The sequence below is a fragment of the Gopherus flavomarginatus genome, chromosome 4, assembly GCF_025201925.1.
Source record: "Gopherus flavomarginatus isolate rGopFla2 chromosome 4, rGopFla2.mat.asm, whole genome shotgun sequence".
Lineage (NCBI taxonomy): Eukaryota > Metazoa > Chordata > Testudines > Testudinidae > Gopherus > Gopherus flavomarginatus.
The window spans coordinates 152,524,238-152,549,811 of record NC_066620.1 but is presented as its reverse complement, the minus strand read 5'-3'; the positions used below and the strand labels follow the sequence as shown (position 1 = coordinate 152,549,811).

At 46.3% G+C, this 25,574-nt stretch overlaps 1 protein-coding gene across 2 annotated transcripts in view; it reads right to left on the bottom strand.

The window, feature by feature from the left end:
- ME1 (malic enzyme 1) overlaps window positions 1-25,574 on the bottom strand; it is a 367,704-nt gene that overhangs the window by 43,773 nt on the left and 298,357 nt on the right. For both annotated transcript variants that reach the window (XM_050950148.1, XM_050950149.1), the window contains exon 9: window positions 23,936-24,049. In XM_050950148.1, the coding sequence (XP_050806105.1) occupies window positions 23,936-24,049 (114 nt within the window). The remainder of the gene's footprint in view (window positions 1-23,935; window positions 24,050-25,574) is intronic.

Below are 25,574 nucleotides of genomic sequence, written 5' to 3'. Positions count from 1 at the left end.
CCTAGCTTCAAGTGCCCTACAGTTAGGAACCCTAACCTTTGCTCCAAGTCCCCTACCGATAGGAACCCTAACCCTAGGAAGGGGAGCCCTATCCATAGGAACCATAACCCTAGGGCGGGAAGCCATACCCATAGGAACCCTAAACCTAGCTCCAAGTGCCCTATCCTTACGAACCCTAACCCTAGCCTCAAGTGCCTGACTCTTAAGAACCCTAACCCTAGCTCGAAGTGCCCTACCCACAGGAAAACTAACCCTAGCTCCAAGTGCCGTACCCATAGGAACACTAACCCTAGGGCAGGGAGCCCTACCCAAATGAACCCTAACCCTAGCTCTAAGTGCCCTACCCATAGGAACACTAAAACTAGGGCGGGAAGCCCTCGCCATAGGAACCCTAACCCAAGGTGAGAAGCCCTACCCATAGGAATCCTAACCCTAGGGCGGGGTGCCTTACCCATAGGAACGCTAACCCTAGCTCCAACTGCACTACTTTTAGAAACCCTAACCCTGGCTCCAAGTGTCCCACCCATAGGAACCATAACCCTAGGGCGGTGCTGTCATAAACAGATAGCTAAGGGTTAATGTCTCTTTCACCTGAAGCACCTGACCAGAGGACCAATCAGGAAACCGGATTTTTTCAACTTTGGGTGGAGGGAATTGAGTGTCTAAGTCTTTTGTCTGCCTGCCTGCTTTCTCTGAGCTTTGGAGAAGCAGTTTCTACCTTCTAGTCTGCTGTTTCTAAGTGTAAGGACAAAGAGATCAGATAGTAAGTTATATGGTTTCTTTTCTTTGGTATTTGCATGAATATAAGTGCTGGAGTGCTTTGATTTGTCTTCTTTTTGAATAAGGCTGTTTATTCAATATTCTTTTAAGCAATTGACCCTGTGTTGTATCATCTTAATACAGAGAGAACATTTGTATGTATTTTTCTTTCTTTTTATATAAAGCTTTCTTTTAAGACCTGTTGGAGTTTTTCTTTACTTCAGGGAAATTGAGTCTGTACTCACCAGGGAATTGGTGGGAGGAAGAAATCGGGGAGATCTGTGTGTTGGATTGCTAGCCTAATTTTGCATTCCCTCTGGGGGAATAGGAAAGTACTTTTTGTTTCCAGGATTGGGAACAGAGAGGGGGGAGTCTCTCTGTGTAGTTTCACAGAGCTTGTGTCTGTGTATCTCTCCAGGAGCACCTGGAGGGGGGAAGGGAAAAAGGATTATTTCCCTTTGTTGTGAGACTCAAGGGATTTGGGTCTTGGGGTCCCCAGGGAAGGTTTTTCAGGGGGACCAGAGTGCCCCAAAACACTCTAATTTTTTGGGTGGTGGCAGCAGGTACCAGGTCCAAGCTGGTAACTAAGCTTGGAGGTTTTCATACTAACCCCCATATTTTGGACGCTAAGGTCCAAATCTGGGACTAAGGTTATGATATGAGTGGCAGCTGGTGGGATATAGACAGAATCCAGAAGCCAGTAGGAATATTATATTTTTCTCTTCTCTGCTAAGGGCTTTTTAGCAGAGAGAAACAGTTGGTTTTAAAAGGGAACCAGAGAGATTTTTTTTTTCTGCTCTCTCTGGCAGTTTGTGGCTTGCATGTTAAGCGAGAAGCCATTACCAAACTGTTAAGGGTCTTTTGTCATGCAATAGCCCTCCCATTAGGAGGCAAGTCCAGCACTATAGGCATGCAAATAAAGTGGTTTTTCAGGTTTACTTAACATTGAAGATTAGCTAAAGGCACTGTTGCTAGGCAGACTTCAGGAGGCAACAGAGCCTGCAGTGCAGAAGATAAACACCGGAGGGCACCCCAACACAAGAAAACAGGAATCATGACTTCTAAGGCAAAAATTGAGGCCGAAGAGCAAATCAAAGAAGCTGAACACAGGCGACAACTGGAAATAAAACAAAAAGAGATGGAGATGAAAGAAAGAGAAGAACAAATCAAACAGGCAGCACACAAAAGAAAACAAGAAGAAGAAGAGTTGGCCCACCGCCGAGAAATGGAAAAACAACAAAAAGAGAATGAAGAGAAGGAAAAACAGAGAAAACATGAACTGGAGTTGGCAAAACCTGGGCTGCATGTGCCAGCCAACCCTAACAACCCGGCGCCAAATATTGCTCCACAGCACAGGAAATTTCCCACCTACAAGGCAGGTGATGACACCGAGGCCTTCTTGGAAAATTTTGAAAGAGCCTGTCTTGGGTACAGCATTCCCGAAGACCAGTACATGGTAGAATTGAGGTCACAGCTCAGTGGACCTTTAGCAGAGGTGGCAGCTGAAATGCCTAAGCTGCAAATGAATGACTATAAACTTTTTCAAACCAAGGCCAGATACCGAATGGGGATAACCCCAGATCATGCCCGTCGGCGCTTCAGAACCCAAAAGTGGAAACCCGAGGTGTCATTTCCCAAACACGCCTACTACATTGCAAAAAACTATGAGGCCTGGATAACAGGAAACAACATTCAAACCTTGGAAGAACTGAACCTCCTCATACAAATGGAGCAGTTCTTGGATGGTGTTCCTGAAGACATCACACGGTACATACAAGATGGAAATCCCAAAGATATCGCTGAGGCGGGGGAGATTGGAGCCAAATGGATGGAACTGGCAGAAAGCAAGAAAGCTACTGTCAAGGGGAACGATTACCCCAGGGGGCACACAGACCATAAACCCTACAACCGAGGACAGCCAAAGACCCCACATACCACCCAAGTAAAGCCACAGATACCCTACCCTTCAACCTCACCAGTCTCCCGTAACTCACCTCGGCCCAGTGACCCATCAGATGGAAGATGCTTTAAGTGTAATGAACTGGGACATATCAAGGCCAAGTGTCCCAAGAACACCATGCGAGTGCAATTCATTACACCACCATCACACCAAAGATCCCCAGGCCCGGATGCCTCTCAAATACCCTTGGAGCGAAGGGAAAATTTGAGAGTGGGCGGAAAGAAGGTTACTGCGTGGAGAGACACGGGGGCACAAGTGTCAGCTATCCACCAATCCTTCGTTGACCCCAAATTCATCAACCCAAAGGCCAAAGCTACAATTTACCCCTTCATGTCACAAGCTGTAGACTTGCCTACAGCTCAACTGCCTGTCCAGTACAAAGGCTGGTCAGGAATGTGGACTTTTGCAGTCTATGACAATTATCCTATCCCCATGCTACTGGGGGAAGACTTGGCCAACCAGGTGAGGCGGGCCAAGAGAGTGGGAATGGTTACACGTAGCCAAACCAGGCAAGCTTCCAGACCCATTCCTGTTCCTGAACCGTCCACAGAGGCCCCGTCTGTGTTACCGGAGACCCAGACAAAGGTTGTGGACCCGGATTCCATGCCTACCACTGAAACAGCCACAGCATCTCCAGTCCCAGGCCCGGAACTGGAACAGCAACCAGCACCAGCAAGTGCAACCACATCTTCAAACTCAACACCAGAGGGCGCCAGCGAGCCAGAACTGGCAGAAGCAACAGACAGCCATACCCAAAAGGCTCAGCCAGAGCCTGAAATACCCTCAGGTGCACCAGCGGAGAGCGGTTCACCAGCAACGGAAACAACCCCATCACCTACATCGCTTCCAGAGGGACCAAGCCCAAGTCCACAGTCTGAGGAAGAACTGGTGACCCCAGCCTCAAGGGAACAGTTCCAGACTGAGCAGGAAGCGGATGACAGCCTTCAGAAAGCTTGGGCGGCCCAACTACAAACTGACCATGCTGCACTAAAGTGGCTTCATACTGCCAAGGGGAACAACAAGAAACTTCTTCGTTGGAGTTTAGCTCTCCAAGATTTTGATTTTAAAATTCAACACATCACAGGAGCTTCTAACAAAGTAGCTGATGCACTCTCCCGTGAGAGTTTCCCAGAATTCAGTAGTTAAAAAGTGTTCTTAAAATGTAAAAGTCTGTTAGTTATATACTTAGGAGTATATGTAAAGGTGTTTGTGTTGTATTAATCTGTTTATTTTCAAGTTCTAGAAGGAAATCGCCGCCAGTGAGCTTCCCCACTGTCTGCAATTTGGGGGGCGTGTCATAAACAGATAGCTAAGGGTTAATGTCTCTTTCACCTGAAGCACCTGACCAGAGGACCAATCCGGAAACCGGATTTTTTCAACTTTGGGTGGAGGGAATTGAGTGTCTAAGTCTTTTGTCTGCCTGCCTGCTTTCTCTGAGCTTTGGAGAAGCAGTTTCTACCTTCTAGTCTGCTGTTTCTAAGTGTAAGGACAAAGAGATCAGATAGTAAGTTATATGGTTTCTTTTCTTTGGTATTTGCATGAATATAAGTGCTGGAGTGCTTTGATTTGTCTTCTTTTTGAATAAGGCTGTTTATTCAATATTCTTTTAAGCAATTGACCCTGTGTTGTATCATCTTAATACAGAGAGAACATTTGTATGTATTTTTCTTTCTTTTTATATAAAGCTTTCTTTTAAGACCTGTTGGAGTTTTTCTTTACTTCAGGGAAATTGAGTCTGTACTCACCAGGGAATTGGTGGGAGGAAGAAATCGGGGAGATCTGTGTGTTGGATTGCTAGCCTAATTTTGCATTCCCTCTGGGGGAATAGGAAAGTACTTTTTGTTTCCAGGATTGGGAACAGAGAGGGGGGAGTCTCTCTGTGTAGTTTCACAGAGCTTGTGTCTGTGTATCTCTCCAGGAGCACCTGGAGGGGGGAAGGGAAAAAGGATTATTTCCCTTTGTTGTGAGACTCAAGGGATTTGGGTCTTGGGGTCCCCAGGGAAGGTTTTTCAGGGGGACCAGAGTGCCCCAAAACACTCTAATTTTTTGGGTGGTGGCAGCAGGTACCAGGTCCAAGCTGGTAACTAAGCTTGGAGGTTTTCATACTAACCCCCATATTTTGGACGCTAAGGTCCAAATCTGGGACTAAGGTTATGATAGGTGCGCCCTATCCATAGAAACCCTAACCCTATCTCAAAGTGCCCTACCATAGGAACCCTAACCCTAGGGCAGAGCACTCTATCCATAGGAACCCTAATTCTAACCACAGCTCCAAGTGCCCTACTTCTAGGAGCCCTAACCTATAGGAATCCTAGGCCTACTTCCAAGTGCCCTACCCTTCGGAACCCTAACCCTGGCTCCAAGTGCCCTACCCATAGGAACCCTAACCCCAGGGCAGCACACCCTATCCATAGGAACCCTAACCCTATCTCCAAGTGCCCTACCATAGGAACCCTAACCCTAGGGCAGGGCGTCCAACCCATATGAACCTTAACCCTAGTTTCAAGTGCCCTACCCATAGGAAACATAACCTTAGCTTCAGGCGCCCTACCATTCAGAATCATAAACCTAGGGCTGGTAGGCCTTCCCATAGGAACCCTAAGCTTAGCCCCAAATGACCTACCCTTAGGAACTCTAACCCTAGGGCTGGAAGCCCTACCCACAGGAACCCTAACCTTAGCTCCAAGTGCCGTACTCTTAGGTACCCTAACCCTAGGTCAGCAAGTCCTAGCCATAGGAACCCTAACCGTAGATCTAAGTGCCCTAACCGTAGGAACCCTAACCTTAGGGTGGGAAGCCCCACCCATATGAACCCTAACTCTAGGGCGGGGGGAGCTACTCATAGAAACGCTAAAGGTAGCTCCTACTTTTAGAATCCCTAACCCTAGCTACTTTTGGAATCCCTAATCCTAGCTCCAAGATCTCTACCAATAGGAACGCTAATCGTTGGGTGGGGTGTCCTACTCATAGGAACACTAACCCTAGCTCCAAGTGTCCTACTTTTAGAAACCCTAAACCCTACCTATAGGAACCCTAAACATTGCTTCAAGTACTCCACTCATAGGAATCCTAACTTTAGCTCCAAGTGCCCTACCCTTGCGAACCCTAATCCTAACGTGGGAAGCCCAACCCATAGGAACCCTAACCTTAGCTACAAGTGCCTTACTCTTAGGAACTCTAACCCTAGGGCAGAAAGTCCTACCCATAGGAACTCTAACCCTAGGGTGGGGTGAGCTGCCCATAGAAACGCTAAACCTAGCTACAAGTGCCCTACACTAAGAATCCCTAAACCTAGCTCCAAGTGCCCCACCCATAGGAACTCTAAAGCTAGTTCCAAGTGCCCTATCCTTAAGAACCCGAACCCTAGGGCTGGACGCCCTACCCATAGGAACCTTAATTCTAGCTCCAAGTGCCCGACCCAAAGGAACTCTAACCCTAGCTCCAAATGCCATACCCTTAGGAACCCAAAACCTAGGGCAGGGTGCCCTACCTTTAGGAACCCTAACCCAAGCTTCAACTGCCCTACCACTAGGAATGCTAACGTTAGGGCTGGAATCCATAACCATAGGAACACTAAACCTAGCTTCAAGTGCCCTATCCTTAGCAACTCTAACCCTAGGGCAGTGCGCCCTACCAATAAGAACACTAACCCTAGCTCCAAGTGCCCTACCCTTAGGAACCCTAACCCTAGGGCGGAAAACACTAACCGTAGGAAGCCTAACACTAGCTCCAAGTGCCCCACCCATAGGAACCATAACACTAGCTCCAAGTGCCCTACCCTTAGAAACTCTAACCCTAGGGCGGGAACCTCTACCCTTAGAAACCCTAACCCTAGGGCGGGAACCCCTACCCATAGGAACCCTAACCCTAGGGCGGGAACCCCTACCCATAGGAACCCTAACCCTAGCTCCAAGTGCTCGACCCATAGGAACTCTAACCCTAGCTCCAAGTGCCCTACCCTTAGGAACCCTAAACCTAGGGCGGAAAGTACTACCTATAGGAACCCTAACATTAGTTCCAAGTGTCCTACTCATAGGAGCCCTAACCCTAGGGAGGGGTGCCCTACACATAGGAACGCTAACCCTAGCTCTAAGTGCCCTACTTTTAGAAACCCTAACTCTGGGTCAGGACGGCTTACCTATAGGAACCCTACCCCTAGCTCCAAGTACCCCACTCATAGGAACCCTAACCCTAGCTCCAAATGCTCAACCCATAGGAACTCTAACCCTAGCTCCAAGTGCTCTACCCTTAGGATCTCTAACCCATGGGAACTTTAATCCTAGGGCAGGAAGCCCTACCCATAGGACCCCTAACCCTAGCTCCAAGCACCCTACACTTAGGAACCCTAAACCTAGTTCCAAGTGCCCTACACAGAGGAACCCTAATCCTAGGGCAGGGTGCCTTACCAATAGGAACTCTAACCCTAGCTCCAAGAGCCCTACCCTTAGGAACCCTAACAATAAGGCGGTAAAGCCTACCCATAGGAACCCTACCCTAGCTCCAAGTGCCCTACCCTTAGGAACCCAAACCCCAGTTCAAAGTGCCCTACCCATAGCAAAAATAAATCTACCTCAAAGTGCCCTACTCTTAGGAACCCTAACCCTAGAGCGAGGTGCCCTATACTTAGGAAACCAAACCCTAGCTACAACTGCCCCACCTTTAGAAACTATAACCCTAGGGCGGGAAGCCCTACCCATAGGAACCCTAATAATAGCTCCAAGTGCACTACCCATAGGAACCCTAATGCTAGCTCCAAGTACCCTACCCTTAAGAACCTTAACCCTAAGGCGGGAAGCCCTAACCATAGATATCCTAACCCTAGCTCCAAGTGCCTTACCCTTAGGAACCCTAACCCTAGCTCCAAGTAACCTACCAATAGGAACAATAACCCTAGCTCCAAGTAACCTACCATTAGGAACCTTAACCTTAGGGCGAGAAGCCCTACCTATAGGAAACCTAACCCTCATTCCAAGTGCCCTACCCTTAGGAACCCTAACATGAGGACGGGAAGCCCTAACCATAGGAACCCCAACCCTAGCTTCAAGTGTCCTACTCATAGGAACCATAACCCTAGCTCCAAGTGCCCTACACTTACGAACCTTATGGCGGGAAGCCCTATGTATAGGAAACCTAACCCTCATTTCAAGTGCCCTACCCTTAGGATCCCTCACCCTAGCTCGAAGTGCCCTATCAATAGGAACCCTAACCATAGGGTGGCGTGCCCTACCCATTGGAACCCTAAAACTAGGGGGGAAAGTCTTACCCATAGGAACCTTACCTCTAACTCCAAGTGCCCTACAATTAGCATCCTTAAAGCTAGGGGGGAATCCCTACCCATAGTAACCCTAACCATAGCTCCAAGTGACCTACCCAAATGAATCCTAACCCAAGCTTCAAATGCCCAAGGAATAGGAACCCAAACCCTAGGGCAGGGTGCCCTTCCCATAGGAACCGTAACCCTAGCTCCAAATGCCCTACCCATAGAAACCCTAACCCTAGGGTGGGAAGCCCTACCCATAGGAATCCTAACTCTAGCTTCAAGTGACCTACCCTTAGGAACCCTAACATTAGGGAGGGTAACCCTACCCATAAGAACCCAAATCCTAACTCTTAGTGCCCTAAGCATAGGAACTCTAATCCTAGGGTAGGGGTGCCCTACCCATAGGAACCGTAACCCTAGCTCCAAGTGCCCTACCCATAGAAACCCTAACCCTAGGGTGGGGAGCCATACCTATAGGAAACCTTACCCTAGCTCCAAAAGCCCTACCCTTAGGAACCCTAACATTAGGGCAGGGTGTCCTACCCATAGGAACCCTAAGTCTAGGGTAGGGAGCCCTACCCATAGGAACCCTAACCATAGGACAGGATACCATACCCATAGAAACCCTAAACTTAGGGCGGGAAGCCCTACATATAGGAACTCTAAGCCTAGAGCAGGAAGCTCTACTCATAGGAACCCTAACCCTAGCTCCAAGTGTCCTACCCTTAGGAACACTAACCCTAGGGTGGGAAGCTTTTCCCATAGGAACCCTAATCCTAGTTCCAAGTGCCGTACCCATAGGATCCCTAACCCGAGGTTGATAAGCCCTACACATAGGAACGCTAACCCTAGTTCTAAGTGCCCTACTCATAGGAACCCCAACCCTAGGGTGGGGTGCCCAACCCTTAGAAACCTTAAGCCTAGCTCCAACTGCCCAACCCTTAGGAACCCTAACAGTAGGGAGGGAAGCCCTACACATAGGAACCCTAAACCTAGCTCCAACTACCCTACCCTTAGGAACCCTAACAATAGGGCAGTGTGCCATACCCTTGGGAAACCTAAGCCTAGCTCCAAATGCCCTACCCTTAGGAACCTTAATGCTAGAGAGGGAAGCCCGACCCATAGGAACCCTAACCCTATCTCCAAGTGCCTTACCCTTAGGAACACTAACCCAAGGGCGGGAAGGCCTCCCCATAGGAATTCTAACCCGAGCTTCAAGTACCCTACCAATATGAACCCTAACTCTAGTTCCAAGTGACCTATCAACAGGAACCCTAACCCTAGAGCGGGGTGACCTACCCATAGGGCCCTAACTCTAGCTCCAAGGGCCCTAGATTTAGAAACCCTAACCCTAGCTCCAAGTGCTTTACCCTTAGGAATGCTAACACTAGGGCGGGAAGCCATACCTATAGGAACCCTATTCCTAGTTTCAAGTGCCCTACCCACAGGAACCCTAACCCTAGGGCAAGGTGCCCTACCCATTGGATCCCTAACCCTACGGCGAGATGCTCCACCCACAGGAACCCTAACCCTAGCTCAAGTACCTTATCCATAGCAATCCTCACCCTAGGGTGGGGCGCCCTATCCATAGGAACCCTAACCATAGGGCAGGAAGCCCTAACCATAGGGCGGAAAGCCCTAACCATAGCTCCAATTGCCCTATCCTTCTGAACCCTAACCCTAGGGCGGGGCACCCTATCCATAGGAACCCCAACCCTATTGTGGGAAGCGCTACCCATAGGAACCCTAACTCTGAGGCAGGTCGCCCTATCCATAGGAACCCTAGCCCTAGCTCCAAGTGCCCCACTATTAGGAAACCTAAGCCTAGGGTGAGAAACCCGACCCATAGGATACCTAACTACAGCTGCAAATGTCCTCTCATAGGAAACCTAACCCTAGTTCCAAGTGCCCTACCCTTAGGAACCCTAACCCTAGGACAGGAACCCCTAAGTATAGGAACCCTAACCGTAGCTCCAAGTGCCCTACCCACAGGAACCATAACCATAGCTGCAAGTGCTCTACCCTTAGGAAGGCTAACACTAGGGAGGGAAGCCCTACCCACAGGAACCCAACCCCTAGCTCAAAGTTCTCTACCCTTAGGAACCGTAACCCTAGGGCGGGAAGTCCTATCCATAGGAACCCTAACCTTAGCTCCAAGTGCTCTATTTATAGGAACCCTAAGCCTAGATCCAAGTGCCCTACCCTTAGAAATCCTAACACTAGGGTGGGAAGCCCTACACATATGAACCCTGACACTAGGGTGGGACGCCCTATCCATAGGAAACCTAATCCTAGCTCCAACTGCCCTACCTTTAGGAACCCTAAACCTAGGGTGGGACGGCCTATCCATAGGAACCCTAATCCTAGCTCCAAGTGCCCTAGCCATTGAAACCCTAACCCTAGGAGGGGAAGCCCTAGCCATAGGAACCCTAACGCTAGGGTGGGACGCCCTATCCATAGGACCTCTATTCCTAGCTCCAAGTGCCCTACCCATAGGAACCCTAACCCTAGGGCGGGAAGCCCTACCAATAGGAACCCTAACCCTAGCTCCAAGTGCCCTACCCTTAGGAACTCAAACACTAGGGCGGTTCTTCCTATGTATAGGAACCCTAACCCTAGCTCCAAGTGCCCCACCAAGAGGAACACTAACCCTGGGTCAGGAAGTCCTACACATAGGAACTTAACCCTACCTCCAAGAGCTCTACCTATAGGAACCCCAACCCTAGATCCAAGTGCCCTACCCCTTAGTAACCCTAACGGGTTGGCAGGAAGCCCTACCCATAGGAACCCTAAATCTAGTTCCAAGTGCCCCATCCACAGGAACCCTAACCCTAGGATGGGGAGCCATACCAATAGGAACCCTAAAACTAGCTCCAAGTGCCCTACCCTTAGAAACCCTAACCCTAGGGCGGAAAGCCCTACCGATAGGAAAGCTAATCCTAGCTCTAAATGCCCTGCCCATAGGAACCCTAACCCTACGGAGGGGTGCATGACCCACAGGAACCCTAACACTAGACCTAAGAACCCTGCTCACAGAACTGTAACCCTAGGGAGGGGCACCCCATCCATAGGAATCATAAACCTAGCTCCAAGTGTCCTACCCATAGGAACCCTAGCTCTAAGTACCCTACCCTTAGGAACCCTAACCGTAGGGCGGAAAGACCAACCCATAGGAACCCTAACTCTAGCTCTAAGTGCTCTACACAGAGGAACCCTAAATCTAGCACCAAGTTCTCTAGGCATAGGAACCCTAACTCTACCTTAAATTGCCCTACCCTTAAGGAATCCTAAGCCTGGGGCAGGAAACACTACACATAGGATCCCTAACTCCAGCTACAAATGCCCTACCCATAGAAACCCTAACCCTAGCACCAAGTGCCTTACCCATAGGAACCCTAACCACAGGGCAAGGCACCCAACCCTTAGGAACCCTAACCCTAGGATGGGATGCCCTAACCTTAGGAACCCTAACCCTAGCTTCAACTGTCCTACCCTTAGGAACTCTAACTCTAGGCTGGGAAGCCTGTCCCATAGGAGCCCTAACCCTAGCTTCAAGTGCCCTACTCACAGAAAAACTAACCCAATCTCCAAGTGCCCTACCCTTAGGAACCCTAAACCAAGGGCGGGGAGGCAGACCCATAGGAATCCTAACTCTAGCCTCAAGAACCCTACCCATATGAACCCTAACCCTAGTTCCAAGTGCCCTACCAATAGGAACCCTAACCCTAGGGTGGGGTGACCTAACCATAAGGCCCTAACCCTAGCTCCAAGTGCCCTACTTTGAGAAAGCCCAACCCTAGCTCCAAGTGTTCTACCCATAGGAACCCTAACCCCAGGGCAGGGTGTCCTACCCAAAGGAGTCCTAACACTAGGGCAGGGTGATCTACCCATAGGATCCCTAACACTAGGGCAGGGTGCCCTACCCACAGGATCCCTAGCCCTAGGGCGGGACGCTCTACTCATATGAAACCTAACCAGAGCTCCAAGTGCCGTACCCTTAGCAACTCTAACCCCAGCTTCAAGTACCCTAACCCTTGCTCCAACTGCCCAACTGTTAGGAATCGTAACCCTAGGGCGAGAAGACTTACTCATAGGAACCCTAACCCTAGCTCCAAATGCCCTACCCTTAGGAACTCTAACCCCAGCTCCAAGTACTCTACCCTTAGGAACCCTAACCCTAGGACAGGAAACCCTACCAATAGGAATCCTAACTCTAGCTTCAAGTTCCCTATTCTTAGGAACCCTAACCCTAGGGCGGGAAGCCCGACCCATAGGTACCCTAATCCTAGCTCTAAGTGCGCTACCCATAGGAACCCTAACCCTAGGGCAGGGTGCCCTATCCATAGAAACCATAACCCTAGTTCAAAGTGCCCTACCATTAGGAAACCTAAACCTTGGGCTGGAAAGCCTACCCATAGGATCCTTAACTCTAGCTTCAAATACCCTACCCATAGGAACCTTAAACCTAGCTCTAAGTACCCTACCCTTAAGAACCCTAACCATAGGGCGGGAAGTCCTATCCATAGGAAACCTAACCCTAGCTGCAAGTGCCCCACCCATAGGAACCCTAACCCTGGGTCAGGAAGCACTACCCAAAGGAACCCTAACCCTAGCTCTCAGTGCCCTACCCATAGGAATCCTAACCCTACAGCGGGAAGCTCTACCCATATGAACCCTAACTCTAGGGCAGGAAGCCCAACACACAGGAACCCTAACCCTAGCTACAAGTGCCCTACTCTTAGGAACCCTAACCCTAACTCCAACTCCCCTACCTTAGAAACTCTAAACCTAGGGCGGGAAGCCCTACCCATGGGAACCCTAACCCTAGCTCCAAGTTCCCTACCCACAGGAACATTAACCCTATCTCCAAGAGCTCTACCCTTAGGAACTCTAACCCTAGGGTGAGAAGCCCTACCAATCGGAAGCCTAATCCTAGATCCAAGTGCCCTTCCCTTAGGAAACCTAACCCGAGGATGGTAAGCCCTACCCATAGGAACCCTAACCCTAGCTCCAAGTGCACTACATTTAGGAACCTTAACCCTAGGGCAGGGCGCCCTACCCTTAGGATTCCTAACCCTAGCGCCAACTGCCCTACTCTTAGGAACCTTAACACTAGGGAGGGAAACCCTACTCATAGGAACCCTAAACCTAGCTCCAAGTGCCCTACTCATAGGAACCCTAAACCTAGCTCCAAGTGCCCTACTCATAGGAACCCTAACTCTAGGGTGGGGCACCCTATCCATAGGAACCCGAACCCTTGACTAAGTGCCGTACTCTTAGGAACTCTAACCCTAGGGCGGGAAGCCATACCCATAGGAACCCTAACCCTAGCTCTAATTGCCCCATTCTTAGGAACTCTATAGATAGGGCGCGGTGCCCTATCCATAGGAAGCCTAACCTTAGATACAACTGCCCTACCTTTAGGAACCCTAAGCCTAGTGCGAGAAACCCTACTTACAGGATCCCTAGCTCCAGCTGCTAATACCCTACTGATTGAAAAAATAACCCAAGCTCCAAGTACCTTACCCTTAGGAACCCTAACCCTGGGTCTGGAAGCCCTACACATAGGAAACCTATCCCTAGCTCTCAGTGCCCTACCCATAGGAACCCTAACCCTAGGGCAGGGCACCCTATCCATAGGAACCCTAACCCTAGCTCCAAGTGCCCCACATTTAGGAACAATAACCCTAGGGTGGGGTGCCGTATCCTTAGGAACCCTAACCCTAGCTCCAAGTGCCCTACCCATAGGTACCCTAACCGTAGCTACTATCACCCTACCCTTCGGAAACCTACTCTAGAGTGGGTAGCCCTACCCATAGGAACCGTAACCTTAGCCCCAAGTGTCATACACTTAGGAAACCTAACCCTAGGGCAGGAAGACCTATCCATAGGAACCCTAACCCTAGCTTCAACTGCCCTACCCTGAGGAACCTCAACCTTAGAGACGGAAGACCTACCCATAGGAACCTTAAACCTAGCTAAAAGTGCCCTAGGCGTAGGAACCGTAAGCGTAGCTCCAAGTGCCCCACAATTAGGAACTAATGCTAGGGGAGAAGCCCTAGCTATAGGAACTCTATCCCTAGTTACGAGTGCCCTGTCCTTAGGAACGCTAACCCTAGGGCAGGTAGACCAATCCATAGGAAACGTAACCCTAACTCCAAGTGTCCTACCCTTGGAACCCTAACCCTAGGACAGGAGGCTCTACCCATAGCAACCTTAGGCCTAACTCATAGTGCCCTACCGTTAGGAACCCTAAACCTAGGGCATGGAGACCTACCCATACGAACCCGAACCCTAGCTCCAAGTGTCCTACCCCTTGGAACCCTAACCCTAGGGTGGAAATCCCTACCCATAGGAACCCTAACTCTAGCTCCAAATGCCCTACCCATAGGAACCCTAACCCTAGCTCCAAGTGCCCTACCCATAGGAACCTTAACCCTAGAAAGGGGTGCCATACACATAGGAACCCAAACCCTAGCTCCAAACACCCTACCCGTAGGAACCCTAACCCTAGGGAGGGGCATTCTATCCATAGGAATCCTAATCCTAGCTCTAAGTGCCCTACCCATGGGAACCCTAACCCTAGCTTCAAGTGTCTTATCCATAGGAACCCTAACCTTAGGGCGGGGCGTCCTATCTATAGGAACCCTAACCCTAGTGCCAAGTGCCCTCTCCATAGGAACCCTAACTCTAGCTCCAAGTGCCCCACCCTTAGGAAGCCAAACCCTAGGGTGGGAAGCCCTACCCATAGAAGCCTAACCCTAACTCCAAGTGCCCTACACATAGGAACCCTAACCCTAGGGCAGGGCGACGTACCCATAGGAACCCTAACTATTACCCTAGGGCAGGAAACACTACCCACAGAAACCCTAACCGTATCTCCAAATGCCCTACCCTTAGGAAGCCTAACCCTAAGGCGGGAAGCCCTACCCACAGGAACCCAAACCCTAGCTCCATGTGCCATACCCATAGGAACCCTAGCCCGAGGCGGGGCACCCTATGTATAGGAACCCTAGCCCTAGGGCAGGAAGCCCTCCCCATAGGAACCCTAACCTCAGCTCCAAGTGCCCTACCGATAGGAATCTAACCCTAGGGTGGGGCGTCGTACCCATAGGAACCCTAACCTTATCTCCAATTGCCCTACCCTTCGGAAGCCTAACCCTAGGGCGAGAAGCCCTACCCATAGGAACCCAAACCCTAGCTCTAAGACCCTACTCTTAGGGACCTTAACCCTAGGGCAGGAAGCCCTACCCATAGGAACCTAAACCCTATCTCCATGTGCCCCACCCATAGGAACCTTAACCTTAGCTCCAAGTTCCCTACCCATAGGAACCCGAACGGTAGGGTGGGAAACCCTACCCATAGGAATCCTAACCCTATGGCAGGGCGCCGTACCCTTAGGAACCCTAACCCTACCTCCATCTTCCCTACCCTTAGGAAGCCCAACCCTAGGGCGAGAAGCCCTACCCTTAGGAACCCTAAATCTAGCTTCAAATGCCCTACCCATAGGAACCCTAACCCTACCTCCAACTTCCCTACCTTTAGGAAGCCTAACCCTAGGGCGAGAAGCCCTACACTTAGGAACCCTTACCCTAGCTCCAAGTGCCCTACCTATAGGAACCCTAACCCTAACTCCAAGAGGCCTACCTATAGGAACCCTAACCCTAGGGCAGGAAGCCCTACCCATAGGATCCTTAACCGTAGCTCGAAGTTTGTTCTGATGATGCTGTTTTTGAGTCACTTCAATCAACTCACTCGTTCCAAGAATGAAAGATTCAGAAAAATGCGAAACCCAATTGGTTCTATCACAGGAATATGGTAAGGGAACAGGGGGGCCAATGCCAAGAGACCTAGAAACCTAAGAGATGCATTTAAGAGGGACTAAAGGCATCCAAAGTGCAGTTTGCTCTGTAATCATGATTGAGGGTCACAGTTAATTCTGATGCCAGGATAAAATTATTTAAAGGAGTTTTTAAGCTAGTCTCCAAAGTTGCTAACTACCACGTGCCTTTAGCAAAATACGATTTCCTGAATTATTCAAAATATCTAGACTTTAAAAAGAAATTTTCTCAGACTGGGCCCAGTTCTAAGCACTCATTGACGAAGGCAGGCTTGTGCACGTCGACACAGCTGCAGTCATGAGGCATGAATTGTGGATCCAATGTTCAGGGTTCCCAGGGAGGTCCAGAATAATATTAAGGACCTTCCCTTTGAGGAATCTAACTTCTTTAATGAAAAGACCTATTAATATCTACACTCTCTTAAAGATTCTAGGACAACCCCTCACTCTCTGCATTTATACCGCAGCTCTGAAGAGGAATCATCATAAGCAAACCCTCAGGCCCACTCACCCTCAGGTATTTTATCAGCAGTGCCCTTAAGAACCCCTGTGCAAAGGACGAAGGGTTCAAAGGTCCAGGTATGTGACTTCCTTCACCTCTATGACCACTGAGGCAGGGAGATGTAAACTAACTATGATAGCTATGAAAACACTAAACTAATAAAAACTATAATTTGTATCTACAGGTATCAAAGTAGAGAAACTGAAGCAGACACAGATTACTCCAACTCAAGCCATTCGGTGTATGAAAGAACTGGAGAGGCGTCAGTCTGCACTGCCCTTTATACTCTGGTTTGGAGCTTGAGGAAAACAATTATGCATGAGCGGACCCATGTACACTTGTAAATGGGCGACCCTCACCCCGGTGGCGCCTCCTACTGGTCGTCCTGGGAATTAGCTCAAATTCCAGCTCGGAGCAGCCTCTGCAGGCCGGTGATCCGCCTTGTTTCCTGCTACAGGCCCCGTGTCCCCCCCTGGACCCTGGTGCCCCTTTTACATGGGGTTCTGCCCCCTGGCAGTAATCCCTTCCTCTTAGAGTTTCCCCTCCCTGGGAACCCCCCACCCTCTATCCCCACTTTGCCTCGGTGTCTTGGCAACTGCCTAGTCATTAGCTAGTCCCACGCCCTGGGGCAGACTGCAGTATTAGCCTCTCATCATTGGCAAAGAGGGTTGGACCTGCTGCCTTGGCCTACCCCGGGTTGCACCCTGCAACCCCAGTACCTCCTGGCCTAACTCTAGGCTGCAGTCTGGGGCTTTCTAGGCAAGAGCTCCCCAGCTCCTCTGCCTTTCCCCAGCCCTGCTTCACCCTAGGTACCTTATTTGGTTTCTCGGCAGCCAGGCCCTTCTCCCTCTACAGGCAGAGGGAAACTGTCTGGGCTCCCGGCTTCTCTGCCCTTATATAAGGGCCTGTTGCTCAGTTTGGGGCGTGGCCCCAGCTGCTGCCACTTCCCCAATCAGCCCAGCCTAAAAGTCTGCTTTCTCCGGCCCCAGCCCTTATCCAGGGCTGTTTAACCCCTTCCGGGCCGGAGCAGAGACCCACTCTGCTACAACACTGCTTACTAAAACTCTCTAGACTAAGATGCATGGTGCGTATGCGTACCCATGTATGGAATTGACATAGGGATCTGATCATCACTTGAAGAACATAACCTTTCTCTACATCAGTTTCCCAATTTCTAAAATGGAGATAATAATAAAGTAAAACTGTACAAGATACTATCCTTATTTTTACTACTGTACAAAACTACCCTCTATTTTTTGTAATTCACTTGAAACAGATAAGACGTCATCCATTAATATTTGTACACTTGGAAATTCTTGAATGAAATCCAAAGGAAGTAGGAACTATTACTCTACCGCTTCACAACATTATTTCTGGGATTGGGATAAAAATCTGCATCAGAGATAGGTAGACAGGTAGGGTCAGGTATCAAGGGAGACTATGCCAGACTGGGGAAGACGCTTAAGGAAATCGAGGCTCAAGTGATCTTCAGTGGATTTTTGCCTGTTCCTAGAGAAGGGCAACAAAGGTGTGACAAGATTATGGAAATCAACAGATGGCTCAGGCAGTGGTGCTATGAGGAGGGCTTTGGGATGTACGGCCTCTGGGAAGCATTCATGGACAGAGGATTGTTCTCTCGGGATGGACTTCACCTGAGTAAGGAGGGAAATAGACTTCTAGGATGGAGGCTGGCACAACTGATTAAGAGAGCTTTAAACTAGGAATTTGGGGGAGATGGCTGGGAGATGTCCAGGTAATCTCCAAGCCGGAATTTAACATTGAGAGGGAAGAAAACGAAGTAAGAGAGGATACAGCCGTGGGCAGAAGAATGAACATAAGGAGGAAGGGTAGTGTAGATACCAGTCTAATAGGCGATACTGGTGGTAGAATGTCTGTGCTTAACCGGGTAAAGAATGTCAGTGAAGCCAAATGGCAAAAATTAAGATGTGTGTACACTAATGCGAGGAGCTTAGGTAACAAAATGGAGGAACTAGAGCTACTGGTGCAAGAAGTGAAACCGGATATTATAGGGATAACAGAAACATGGTGGAATAGTAGTCATGACTGGAGTACAGGTATTGAAGGCTGTGCGCTGTTTAGGAAAGACAGAAATAAAGGCAAAGATGGTGGAGTAGCATTGTATGTCAATGATGAGGTTAACTGTAAAGAAATAAGAAGTGATGGAACGGATAAGACAGAGTCTATCTGGGCAAAAATCACACTGGAGAAGAAAGCTACTAGAGCCTCCCCTGAGAGAGTGCTTGGGGTGTGCTACAGACCGCCGGGATCTGATTTGGATATGGATAGAGACCTCTTTAATGTTTTTAATGAAGTAAACACTAATGGGAATTGTATGATCATGGGAGACTTTAACTTCCCAGATATAGACTGTAGGACAAGTGCTAGTAACAACAACACAACTCAGATTCTTCTGGATGTGATAGCTGATGGATTTCTTCACCAAGTAGTTGAAGAACCAACAAGAGGGGACGCCATTTTAGATTTGGTTTTGGTGAGTAGTGAGGACCTCATAGAAGAAATGGTTGTAGGGGACAACCTTGGTTCGAGTGATCATGAGCTAATTCAGTTCAAACTAGATGGAGGGCTAAACAAAAATAGATCTGGGACTAGGGTTTTTGATTTCAAAAGGGCTAACTTTAAAGAATTAAGGAAATGAGTTAGGGAAGTGGATTGGACTGAAGAACTTGGGGATCTAAAGGTGGAGGAGACCTGGAATTACTTCAAGTCAAAGCTGCAGAAATTATCAGAAGCCTGCATCCCAAGAAAGGTGAAAAAATCATAGGCAGGAGTTGTAGACCAAGCTGGATGAGCATCTCAGAGAGGTGATTAAGAAAAAGCAGAAAGCCTACAAGGAGTGGACGATGGGCGGGATTAGCAAGGAAAGCTACGTTATTGAGGTCAGAACATGTAGGGATGAAGTGAGAAAGGCTAAAAGCCATGTAGAGTTGGATCTTGCAAAGGGAATTAAAACCAATAACAAAAGGTTCTATAGCCATATAAATAAGAAAAAAACAAAGAAAGAAGAAGTGGGACTGTTAAACACTGAGGATGGAATGGAGAGTAAGGATAATCTAGGCATGGCCCAATATCTAAATAAATATTTTGCCTCAGTCTTTAATAAGGCTAATGAGGAGCTCAAGGTAGATATTACCACATCCAAAGTAGAAGCCAAACTCGAACAGCTTAATGGGACAAAATCGGAGGGCCCAGATAATCTTCATCCAAGAATATTAAAGGAACTGGCACATGAACTTGCAAGCCCATCAGTAAACTCAGGGGTTGTACTGTACGACTGCAGAATTGCTAACATAGTTCCTATTTTTAAGAAAGGGAAAAAAAGTGATCCGAGTAACTATAGGCCTGTTAGTTTTACATCTGTAGTATGTAAGGTCTTGGAAAAAATTTTGAAGGAGAAAGTAGTTAAGGACATTGAGGTCAATGCTAATTGGGACAAAATACAACATGGTTTTACAAAAGGTAGATCGTGCCAAACCAACCTGATCTCCTTCTTTGAGAAGGTAACAGATTTTTTAGACAAAGGAAATGCAGTGGATCTAATTTACCTTGATTTCAGTAAGGCATTTGACATGGTTTCACATGGGGAATTATTAGTTAAATTGGAAAAGATGGGGATCAATATGAAAATTGAAAGGTGGATAAGGAACTGGTTAAAGGGGAGACTACAACGGGTCATATTGAAAGGTGAACAGTGAGGCTGGAAGGAGGTTACTAGTGGAGTTCCTCAGGTATCAGTTCTGGGGCCAATCTTATTTAACCTTTTTATTACTGACTTTGGCACAAAAAGCGGGAATGTGCTAATAAAGTTTGTTCATGACACAAAGCTGGGAGGGATTGCCAATACAGAGAAGGACGGGATATCATCCAGGAAGATCTGGATGACCTTGTAAACTGGAGTAATAGTAATAGGACGAAATGTAATAGTGAAAAGTGCAAGGTCATGCATTTAGGGATTAATAACAAGAATTTTAGTTATAAATTGGGGACACATCAGTTGGAAGTAACAGAGGAGGAGAAGGACCTTGGAGTGTTGGTTGATCACAGGATGACTATGAGCCGCCAATGTGATACGGCTGTTAAAAAAGCTAATGCGGTTTTAGGATGCATCAGGCGAGGTATTTCCAGCAAAGATAAGGAGGTGTTAGTATCGTTATACAAAGCACTGGTGAGACCTCATCTGGAATACTGAGTGCAGTTCTGGTCTCTCATGTTTAAGAAGGATGACTTCCAACTGGAACAGGTTTAGAGACGGGCTATAGGATGATCCAAGGAATGGAAAACTTGTCTTATGAAAGGAGACTCAAAGAACTTGGCATGTTTAGCCTAAGCAAAAGAAGGTTGAGGGTGGATATGATTGCTCTTTATAAGTATATCAGCGGGATTAATATTAGGGAGGGAGAGGAATTATTTAAGCTTAGTACCAATGTAGACACAAGAACAAATGGATATAAACTGGACACTAGGAAGTTTAGACTTGAAATTAGACGGAAGTTTCTAACCATTAGAGGAGTGAAGTTCTGGAACAGCCTTCCAAGGGGAGTAGTGGGGGCAAAAGACATATCTGGCTTTAAAGACTAAGCTTGATAAGTTTATGGAGGGGATGGTATGATGGGATAGCCTAATTTTGGCAATTAATTTGGCAATTGATCTTTGATTATCAGCAGGTAGGTATGCCCAGTGGTCTGTGATGGGATGTTAGATGGGATGGGATCTGAGTTACCACAGAGAATTCTTTCCTGGGTGCTGGCTAATGAGTCTTGCCCACATGTTCAGGTTTAACTAATCGCCATATTTGGGATCCAGAAGGAATTTTCCTCCAGGGCAGATTGGCAGAGGCCCTGGAGGTTTTTCGCCTTCCTCTGCAGCATGGGGCATGGGTCACTTGTTGGAGAATTCTCTGCAGCTTGAGGTCTTCAAACCACAATTTGAGGACTTCAATAACTCAGACATAGGTTAAGGGTTTGTTATAGAAGTGAATGGGTGAGATTGTGTGGCCTGCATTGTGCAGGAGGTCAGACTAGATGATTATAATGGCCCCTTCTGACCTTAAAGTCTATGAGGTATTAGAATTTTCCTATACTCATTCATCCCACCTCTCAGCTTATTGGTAGGGCATTGGCCTAGGTGACATCTTTTACCTCTCTAATTTTAATGATTCTACTATTTTTACTACAGTGCTGTGAACAGTGCTGCTATAGTGCAGTTTAATAAAACTCAGCACCGTTGTCTCTGATTTTACAAACTAATGACAGAACAGATGCAGTTGATGTGGGGGTAACCAGTTATAAAAGAAGTATAGGAATTCAAAGGGGAACAAAGCTGTTATATTTGTGAATTGAACTTTTTTTCCTCCAAGAAAAATCATCATGAAAGTTTGGAATGCCAACAATATGAAAGACGTGAAAAAGTGAGGTTAATTGAGCTCTCACGTTTCCTTTATTTTAAGTAACTCACAAGCTATTAAATATATAACCACCACTTAAAACACATAGGTTTCTTTAGTTTGGCATTTGGAATGTTTATGTTTCTTTAGTTTGGCATGTGAACAAAATGAGGTAAGAATGGCTCATGAAGTCTCTTAGCAACTTCAAATTTCTGACCACTGTTGATAGCATTACAGATCACAGCATCTGTGACATAAGCTTTATGCCTGTGCATAAAATCTATTTGATGCAACATAGCTAAGTCCATGCAAAAGTCTGATATAGCTGCAACAACATCAGAAAAATATTATTCTTCATAATGTTAATCTTTTTTGTTCCCCTTTAAAAGAATTTCTCCCTGAATATTACGCTAACATCAAGCATATATTATATATACACACACACAAATATTAACTAACGTTATTTAAAAACATACACACAGTCATGTTTACATGAGAAACATAAAAAAACACAAGTAGAACATTTCTCTTCTATTTTTGTTTTAAATGGCTTGTTATAAAATCTCTTTAATACAAAAGGCGCTAGAAATTATTGTCTCCAGTAGGGATAACATAGGGACTATGCACCTGATCTTGTTCCCACTGAAATGACATGGGAATTTTGCCGTTGACCTCACTGTGAGCAGGATTTGACACTAAGCGCCCCTGTATTCATAACCTACACACTCTTGTAATAATCTTTGTACAAAATATGCCCTGGGAGGTATCATTTGAAAACTAATAACTCACTGATCATTAATAGCCTTCAGTGATGTAAGTAAGTGGTGGATATTAAGAATAATGGACATATGCTGGAATGATTATTAAAATCTGTTCAAGCTAGGCATGTCAGAAGGAGTTGGTAAACAGGCCTGCTTACACAAAGGAATGTACATTAGATTCTCTGACCAGCCCAATCATCAGGCAAAGACAATGAAAATCTATTTTTACATATTAGGTAAATAAACCTATTAGCTAACAAGTGGGAGAAGAAGGAGCATGAAGCTTCCTTTACCACCAAACTCCATTTCACATTCCTCACAGCTTGAATAAACTTTACTTTGAGGGGTAACCTCAGAAGAATCCCTATCAAATGTTTACTGGTCTATCAAGACAGGGAGCTGAACCTCAAGTGTTAAGCAACTGATTCAACTGATCGTATACAATATTACTACATTATAAAAGTATATAGAACGAGGTCTTTTCTGAAAATTAATGACACTGGTAATTAATATCACTGTGAACTGTATGTATTAACATGACATCAGGAATTATAGATACTCCTGGATATTAGGCTGTACAGTCTACCCATGCAGGAGGGAAGAAAAGGGAAACCAGCACCCTCTACCTTTGTGGAAGGTCCTGACAGAGAGAAAGTCGGCGATGCCTGGGAAGGAGAATGACTGGTAACACACCTAGAACAAGGCCTGTAACTAGCTAAATTAAGTTTTAGACTTTTAGATGCACGTTTTCAATTTTATTTCCTTGTAGCCCTTTATTTCTTTTACTTAGCATCACTTAAACCTATGTCCCATTGTTAACATGTTTGTTTTATTTTATTATGAACCAACCCAGGGCAGTGTTTAAAGGGAAGGATGTATTCATCCCAGTTAAGTTAATAAGCTGTGCTCTGTATTTGTGTCTTTAGAGGAACAAATTAACCATATTATTTCTCTGAACTGTCCAGGAGTGGGTTGGATATTGCAGAAGGCACACTTTGGGGAAAATTCAGGACTGGGAGTGTGTTGGGGGTCACTCTGCTAGTAGTAACCAAGGCTGGTGGAAGCCAGCATAGAGCTATGGAGCTGTAGAAACACTGCTAGTATCAGAGCTGCTGAACCTGGGCTGTCTAGCACACAAGCACTTAGGGTGTGACCTGCATGCTAGTAGGCTGCTTGTGAGTGGCTCAGGTTGGGAGCTACAAAAGAAAAGCACTGTGAAACACCTTGGGTTACAGGGCAGACAGTAACACATCCCTTACTGGTCTGGGTTGTACCTCCGAAATGTTACCTAGAAATGTTAAGTATGTAGGTATTAGAAAAGATAGTTAATAGCTTCAGCATATCCAAAAAGCTGTTTCTGCATCTGGCTGATGCCGAATGATGAGCATAATTTTAACACTGCTCTTATAGCAAGGAAAAATATTGTATTACCTTAACTATTAATCCTTTTGAGTCAACCATCCATATCTTTTTGATGGCCTCATGTTCAGGTGTTCCTTCTTTTTGCATAGCCATAATAACCAGATTTGCTATCCCAAGGGCAGCCTTAAAAGGAGAAAGGGGAAAAGAAAATTAATATATGAAACTGGAAAAGAAAGAGAATGCAATAACATATGATACTATTTTTTCTATTACTTTAAAACTGTTAATTTCAGTAACAATTAAAGCTGTACAATGATATTTTCATAAATTAAACATACCAGAAAATGTATCTTTTACAATGCTGGATATGGTGGTGATAGATATCATATAAAAAACAAAGATAGTCAGATTCATGACTGAGTTTTATTATGTTTACGCTTCCTCTCCTCCTCACATAATTAATGGAATCTGCTGTTTTACATTAGACAATAAAATATGATAGAGAATCAGAACCCCATGTGACTACTCTACTACCACCAACAAAGTTTGGTTTGAATAAAAATAAGTTTATTGAATTTTTTAAAACCAGCCCAATATATTTGTATAGAGTGGAGTGCAGCGGTGGTACTGAAGTGAATATGGTCTCTGAGCACTGCAACCCCACACATGTATTATCTAGACAATGGAGAAAGCAGGGAGAAGCAGATGATTACTTATGTGGTACATTCAATGTGGTACAGACTGTAACTCAAGTAGGGTTTGAAATATTCAGACTTCATTAGGTATTCAGCTCAGATTAGAAAATGTCTCAGTTGTTTCAGTTCTGCTTAGGTAGTATTCAGGCACAAACACATTAATTATTGAAGAAGAATTCACTAACCATACATGATTATCTGGTTTTCACAACACAGTTTAAACAGTAAAAATAAATATAAATAAATAAACCCAAAGCTAATATAAAACAAACAAACATACCCAAATAATACTCAAGATTCCTTTTAAAGAATAACAATTTAAATAATATTTTATAGACTCCAAAGTACACTAGTTAAATTTTGACTGATGTGACCATGCTTTCTTTTGTGTTTATACAGCTCTTTGCACATTGTGGGCACTATTGGAAATAAATACTAACACTGAATTTTTTAAGATGAGTTTTAACATTTATTCCAACATCTTTGAGAATGCAGTAGGATTTTTATTTTCCTATAGAAAACCTTTATTTTTGTTTTAAATTTCAAGAACCTACACAACACATACTGCACTTTAAGTAATATACAATCTCATTAGTATTTGAATTTCAAGTCATCCTTAAAAGTGCCCATCAAAAAGGCCTATCTTCTCTTATCTACTACTCATGTATTCTGTAATTGTAGACTGTTGGCTGTTCTCCCAGAAAAAAGTTCCATTTTTCAATTCTTTGTCCAGATGCATGTATTATTACTGGATTCTAGTTATATTTCTTTTGAATTATACACCTCTACCCCGATATGCTACCCCATATAACGCGGTAAAGCAGTGCTCCGGAGGGGCAGGGCTGCGCACTCCAGAAGATCAAAGCAAGTTTGATGTAACGCGGTTTCACCTATAACACAGTAAGATTTTTTGGCTTCCGAGGACAGCGTTATATCACGGTAGATGTGTATCACAAAAAACCCCAATGGAATACTGAATAATTTTGAATATCAACCCAATACAAACATTAACC